Below are 7,280 nucleotides of genomic sequence, written 5' to 3'. Positions count from 1 at the left end.
TGATGATATTTATATGGAAGCATCCTCAGGTGGTGTAGATTCAAGTTTGTTCAAAAAATAACTTCCGGGGGTAGGTTAGGGCCACAATGGACGATTAAAGTTTAACATAGAAATATTTACTGTAAAATCACAAATTTTGGTGGTTTAAGGAAAATCTCTTGGTTTGTGGGGATTTGATTCCGTGGATCAAGAATTATTGCGTACTTATGTATATGACATTTTATATTTCGTGATGGAAATGAATTTGTTGATCTCGTCATACCTCGAAAACAACGAAAATTAAGCCCCCACGAAAGTTTGTGATTATACAGTAGGTAAAATCTTAAAAAATCTTCTCAAGAACAGTGAAGACAATCATCTTCAGGTGGTGTAGATTCAAGTTTATGCATATCATGGCTCCAGAGGATAGGATGGGGCCACAATGGATGATCAAAGTTTAACAAAGCTTGAAATTATATGGGGAAAATATCTAAAGATCTTCTTAAGAACACCAAAGCAATGATTGTTCATATTTCTGTGAAAGCATCCACAGGTAGTGTAGATTCAAGTTTGTTTAAAATCATTACAGCCTGGGTGGAATCACAATGGACAATCAAAGTTTAACATAGGAGTATATACAAATGTAGGGAAAGAACAGCAAAGCCATGGTTTGTCATATTTATTTTGGAGCATCCTCAGATTGTAGTTTTTTTTTTCAAATCGTACCCTCCCCCTCCTCCTTCCCCTTCTGACTATTAGGGGTAAGTCCGGACCACTCATGCAATTAAGAAAGGAGGATATGGAAATAACGAACAGTATTCAATCTCAACGTCCATTAAACAATATACAAAATAAGAGCAGAGCAAACACGCACCTCCGAAACATCAGAGGTATCAGGTGCCATGGAGGAGTGAGCATCCCCTGCCGACCGGTCACACCCGCCGTGTGCTCATTGTCATGATCAGGAAATAACGGAAAAAATCCGTCGTCAATTCAGTGCATAAATAATGGACTAACAATTGGTATGAAAAACGTCGGTCAGCATTGATAAATTGTATTTGCTTGTCAATAATTTACCTCGTTTAAGAAATTGTTCATACGTAAAGCATACTCTTGCGTATCGAATGAACTGAGATATATATACTCCGTATGCAGGTGATGAAGGTATATTGCTGCATAAGTTTCTGAAAAGTTAAAGTCATCACGTTTATCATATAGCTTGGTTGTTAGATTACCATTAGTGTCTTTTTCAAGTAAAATATCCAAGTATGAAGCAAAAGTGTCGGACTCTATGGTATCTTTTATCTCAAGCTCACCAGGATATATCGTGTCGACGTAGGAATGGAAATTATCATTATTAATTGACAATACGTCGTGGATATATATTTATGTCGAGTTGAAGGCCACAGCAAGTGTTTTCTTCTTTTTACGCATAAGATTTTGCATAAATTCTGCTTTATATGAATATAAAAATAAGTCTGCTAATAACGGAGTGCAATTTGTACCCATGGGAATTCCAATAGATTGTTGGAATACCTGGTCTTCAAAGACCACATAGATATTGTCAATCAGAAACTCAAGCATCTTCTTGATGTCAACTTCAGAGTACTTATGTGTGCTGTTTAATACTAAAATAAATTTTTTTTTTGAACATTATTCAGGTGAGCAATTTGGCCCATGGAAATCTTGTTCTTTGTTCCTTCGATCGAGTCGCCCGCGTGGCGCAGTGGTAAAAGCGTCTGCTCTAGAGTCGCAAAGTAAGGATTTGATCCTTGCATCGCAGGTTCGAGTCCACTCCCACTTAGGGACTTGGAGATCGTATAAACCGTGGCCCCGTATCGCATTTGATGCTGGCACAAAAAAGATTCCTCACTGCTCAATAGCCCTAAGTGCCGAGTATAAGACAAAATTTGCAGCTCTCCATCGGCAAGTGGTGGCATCCTCTTTATAAAGGGAACTATTTCTGATGTTACAATGCTGATCAACACACAAAACTCATTATATGCCTAAAAACTGTCAACCTTACTCCAAAATTCCACACCTAATTGATATTAACACTTTCTAATGGGACAATACTTTCTGATTATTATGCTATTTCATTTTATCCCAAAACAAATATAATGTATAACAAGAACTATACGTATTAATTTTTATTTCATATTTATTTGAAAAAAATGTTCAAGTACATGTATTAACAATATGTGGTAAATCTTTAAAAAAAAAAAAAGTAAATGTTCAGATTAAAACAAAAATAAAAAGATCGTCTTTAAATGAAAATAAAAAAAAATGAAGTTATCAAGAAAATGCCAAAAATGTAAATAGATGTTATTAGAAAATAGAAATGCATAACAAAAAAAGCAAATAAGAAAGAGTGAATTTTCAAAGTAAATATAGAAAAAAAGTTAGATCTAAAATTTCCAATAAAAAATAAATCTATAAAATATTTAATGACATGCATTTTAAATCATAATTTATAATCAAAAATATTTACACTGATTCAGGATCAACTATGTACACTTAATTATATACAACAAACTACTGAAACAATTACCTGTGCAAGAATATGTCTGAATAATGCTTTGAAAAGAATTGTACAACAACTCCCCCACCCCACCACCACCAAAATTAAACAGTCAGAAGTCAAACGTCAAATTCTTGCACAAGTAAAAACTTCCAACACACTGAGGCTTACACACTCAAGGCGCAAAACCTCTTGGTCAGACTCTCAATTTCAATCTCCACTGGAGTTAGCTACAAAACACATAAGGTACTTTATGATATACATGTATACAAGAATATTTTATATATTTGTCAATTATAACTAAAGACGTTGTTGTACAGGATATGCCCAAAGTTTAAATGCATACCGAAGCGGACTTTAGCCTTTTAGAAGGAGTGAAACGGCGGCGTCGCCTCTTCCGTTTTCCAGACTGGCCCTAAAATCAAAAACAAAATTATGAGAACTGAATATATATACACTAAAATTGGATTTTGCTCTCATTATAAAGATGGCTGTGATTAATGCAAAGTAGTATCAAAGATTGGGTTCATTTAATCAAGCAATGATAACCATGATGATTATACCTACCCTTTCACTGACAGCTCTCTGTTCATCACAGGAGGACATGGCAGGAGCCTTGACTGTCTTAGAGGGAACCATAGTGACAGCATTCTCTGTATGAGAAGGGGAATTAGCTGGATCCTTCACTTTCACAGAGGGAACAGTAGTGACAGTGTGCTGTTCAGCAGAAGTGTATTTGGCAGCAGTCTTGGCTGTCACAGAGGATGCAACCTGAAAAGTCAGAAAAACCATGTATAGTTTCAATTGTGGAACTAAGGAATAAAAGTCTGGATCATCAAAAAGTTCTTTTTTAAAATAAAGATTGGAATTTCCACTTTCCCTCCTTGAAATTAAAATTGATGGGATTCGCACATGTTAAAATGAAATTTGCCTGTTCTACTTACATGTACATGAGCCTCCCTAAGAGTCAATATATGTGGCATTAAATCTGTCAGCTTCCCCGCCTCTCTTCGTTCACCACCAATTATCTGAATTAACATAGTGAAACTAAATTTTTCTTATAAAAAAGATCAATGAAAGAAATTGTCAATTGTAAATGCAAGACAGTGTTGTTATCTTAATTTATTTTGTGTAGCAATGATGACCAAAAACTTGTCATTACCTTATCAGTGACAAGATTCTGTTCTTTGCAAGGAGGATTTGGGGGAATTTTGGCAGTTGGGGAGGGTTTAGTTGTGACAAATTGTTGTCCATCAGAGGCGGGAGGGCTGGGACAAGTTTCATTCCTCCAAGAAGATGCTATTTTAACCTGAAAAGACAATGTTTTAATACAGTGTGGTTTAAAATTTATATAATATAGAATAACTTACATCAGCAGTAACTGTTGCATCTTTCTCTTGAATTGGTGTGGACTAGTTTTTAAAAAAGGGAGAAATTATGGGTTTGAAAAGACAGAATGGCATTGAAGAAACACTTTCATTTTGTGTTGCTATTCCAAGTAATCTCCTTCACAACAGTTTGTGATTTCATCACATTTTTTAAGATGATAAATTTCATATAATGCTTGTTTGTTTATTGTTTTTTTTTTTGTTTGTTTTTAAAATTTGACATGGTATAACAAATTGTTCTTTAGCAAGGACTCTACTCCCTTCTCTTGCAATTAAAATTGATGGCATTCAAAGATGATGATAAATATAAAGGAAATGTCAGGCGGGCTTCGATCCACTAAATCATATTTTACCTGCTTAGTTACTCATTTAACAAATGATTTAAAAAGTTCTATACCTTAACCTCTGTCTCTTCATTGTGAACTGCAGAGCCGAGGTTCTTAATATGTACAGGCTTGTCAACGTCCCCTAGAGCCAACACAACTGCTAATAGCTTCGCCAACTCCTCGACCTCTCCATTTCTTACAGTCGGAGAGGATACATCTCCCACCTAATGATCAAGTTACACCTTGTTAATGTGCTACCTTATCAACAATCAAACGTTTCCTTTACGACAATAGTTTCAAATATTCTTCTAACTTTGGTAAGAATTCATCAAATCTACAGAATCTGCATGGTTTTTACTATAAAAGAATCACTTACATCACCAGCAGCTTTTGTGTCTGGCACTGGTGTGGACTATGATCAGAAAAGAGGAAAAATATAACAAACTCTTACTAATGTGAAAAGATGGAAGGACAATTTTGAAAGTTTTTCTTTTAAAATTATAGGTTACAAATAATTGTAAATATGATATTACAAATCGGAGTTGTTTTCATCATTAATTCCACTCCCATCTTTTGCAATTAAATTTATGACATTTATACGGGCTGATAGGAGTAGACAAAAAAACAAGGCTTCGATCTAAGAAATCATATTTTACTTTCTTATTTGACAAATGGCAAAAATTAAGTTCTATACCTGAACCCCTGTCTCTTTCTGAGGAACTGAAGAGCTGAGGTCCTTAATTTGTACAGGGTTGTTAGCATCCCCGAGGGTCATCAAAACTGACAACAACCCCGCCAACTCCTCAACCTCTCCGACCGTGATCTGAAATATACAGTACATTGGCAATTTATTTTTTTTGTTGTTGTTGTTGTTGTTTCCTGGAATAAAAAATAAAAATGGAAATATAAAAGCAATATAGTAAAAGTTAAGCATTGTTGTAGTATTTTGTTAATACCACTTACGCTGTTACTGACATCTCTCTGTTCATGAGAGGGAGGGTTAGAGGGAGTCTTGGTGGATAAGGGGGATTCATTAGTGACAGATTGCTGTCCATTAGAAGTAGGATTGAGGCCAGTCTCTGTGGTGAGAGAGGAGGTGACTTCAACCTGATAATAAAGCAACACCGTCATCTCAAGCATCATATTAATTCGCTGCAACATTTTCATCTTTAAAAAAAATTTGGAAAACAAAAAAAAAACGATTCAATTTTTTTTTTTGGTGATTAAATTACAAAACTTTAGTGCTATGTTTTAAAATGGCAAGATTAACCTCAACAATTAAAATTGATAAACACACATTTAGAATCTTGATACGTATGCTCTGTACAGATAAACCGCATAAAGGCTTGGGCTTTGGATTTCTAAATCAAATATGAAAATGTCCAAAACATTTTTTTTTATTGTGCAAAACAGAAAGTTTATTGCATAGTTTCATTCCGTTGCAAAAATGTGGAGAATAGAATCATCAGAACTTTTTTGTTACAATTCATTTATAATTCTTACATACACCTTGCTTGTAAACCGGTGATGAAAAAAAGAAGAAAAGATTATCTTAACTGTTATAGAAAAATATGCCAATAAATATCGCAATACAGTTAAAAATCGCAATATATCGCAATAAAAAAATCCTAGTCGATTCCCAGACCTAAAATATTATAATATTATTGCTTTAAAAAACATTGTATCGACCATAGAAATTTAAACCTGTAAACGAGACTGTTGATATCTTTGTTTCATCGACTTGTTTGTCAAAAGTTTGCCTCGTTTTAAACATTGTTCGGACGAAGAGCATGTTCTTATGTATCCCACCCTACCAACCCATTAATAAAGCCTTTTCTAGGATGTTAACTTATTTGATATAATAAACCGAACTGTAGATTGAACTTCAGGCTAATACAATGCTCTTGCTTGGGAAAAAAAGTTGGCATTGGCTATCTAATTATTGTAGGGTCTGACTTCGCTGAAATAATGTATAATTTAAAAAAATATGTCAGAAATATATTTGGATATTAATCTCTTAGTCCCTTTGTAGAAAGTTCAAATTGTCAAAATTTAAAAACAACACGTGTAACCTCAAGTTTTTATTACGTGTATTAAAAGCAGGTAGCATCTTGGAAAAAAATGTGACGTTACCACTAGCAACGTACAGCATGTTAAGCTAGGAAAATATTTCTAATTTCTATCTGTCTGTTTTTAATTTTTTTCGAATACTGAAAAAAGGAAGGAAAATAATAAAATTTTACTTATATTAACATCAAACATTTGCTATAAATATAAAGACACTACAAGTCCCACAATGTTGTCGTTGGAGACCATATCTTTGCAGCAATAGTACATCAAAACAGTTTTAGAAGAAAACTATGACCAAATATTAAAATATTTATGTTTATTTATGACAAAAATTAAATTATATAAAGAACTAAAATGTTTTACATCGTGACTCTTATATATTTACTTATTTTATTTTCTAATACATTACAAGAAAAAGTATAATTTAAACCCCCATCCCCACCTCTCCGACTTTTTTTTTTAAACAAAAAAAACGGCAAACAAAAAAAAACCACATTCATTTACTTGTAGTTAAATTTCAAGCGTGCTTATCAAGAAAACGAAAAGCTGAAGAGAGGATACTAACAAAAGTTCGTTTAACTATAATCTTTAACCCCCCCCCCCTTGTTCCCTATGAAAATGTGAAAACGACGATAAATCTAATATTTCTTTGCTATAAAACACACAAAATGAGGCTTTACCCTCTTAGTCATTCTTTCCGGCATCTTCAGTGCCATTTATTTAGATATAGCAGTAGAAATTGCAGAAAATCTCTTCGATACAAAAAAGCGTCCGTTCTCTTCGACTAATGTCGTTGGAATGAAGCGTAACCACAACATAACTTGGGCCTACCGAGAAACGTGACGTCACAATCAATGACGAAAGCCAATGAAAACTAGCGTAAATTTTTACGAACACTCAAGGTTAATAATGAATTTGCGACACCTATTTTTATTAAAAAAAACAGAAAAATAATGATTCAATTTCAATTTTTTTTTTGTGTGTGACTTAATTTAA

At 33.7% G+C, this 7,280-nt stretch overlaps 1 protein-coding gene across 1 annotated transcript; it reads right to left on the bottom strand.

Annotated features, from left to right (window-relative positions):
- Positions 1–2,356: 2,356 nt before the first annotated feature.
- LOC134262163 (uncharacterized) lies at positions 2,357–7,000 on the bottom strand. The gene is made up of 11 exons (XM_062744555.1): positions 6,965–7,000; positions 5,178–5,321; positions 4,909–5,037; positions 4,591–4,626; positions 4,286–4,438; positions 3,871–3,912; positions 3,663–3,809; positions 3,445–3,528; positions 3,068–3,271; positions 2,847–2,915; positions 2,357–2,730 (listed from the first exon to the last, which is right to left on the bottom strand). Exons 1-11 carry the CDS (start codon positions 6,998–7,000, stop codon positions 2,668–2,670), a joined length of 1,107 nt encoding a protein of 368 aa, XP_062600539.1. The 3' UTR covers positions 2,357–2,667.
- Positions 7,001–7,280: the final 280 nt, after the last annotated feature.

The sequence above is a fragment of the Saccostrea cucullata genome, unplaced genomic scaffold, assembly GCF_032062105.1.
Source record: "Saccostrea cucullata isolate Sc308-1 unplaced genomic scaffold, CSIRO_AGI_Scuc_v1 ctg1661, whole genome shotgun sequence".
Lineage (NCBI taxonomy): Eukaryota > Metazoa > Mollusca > Bivalvia > Ostreida > Ostreidae > Saccostrea > Saccostrea cuccullata.
The sequence above is the reverse complement of the archived record's forward strand: the minus strand, read 5'-3'. Positions and strand labels throughout refer to the sequence as shown.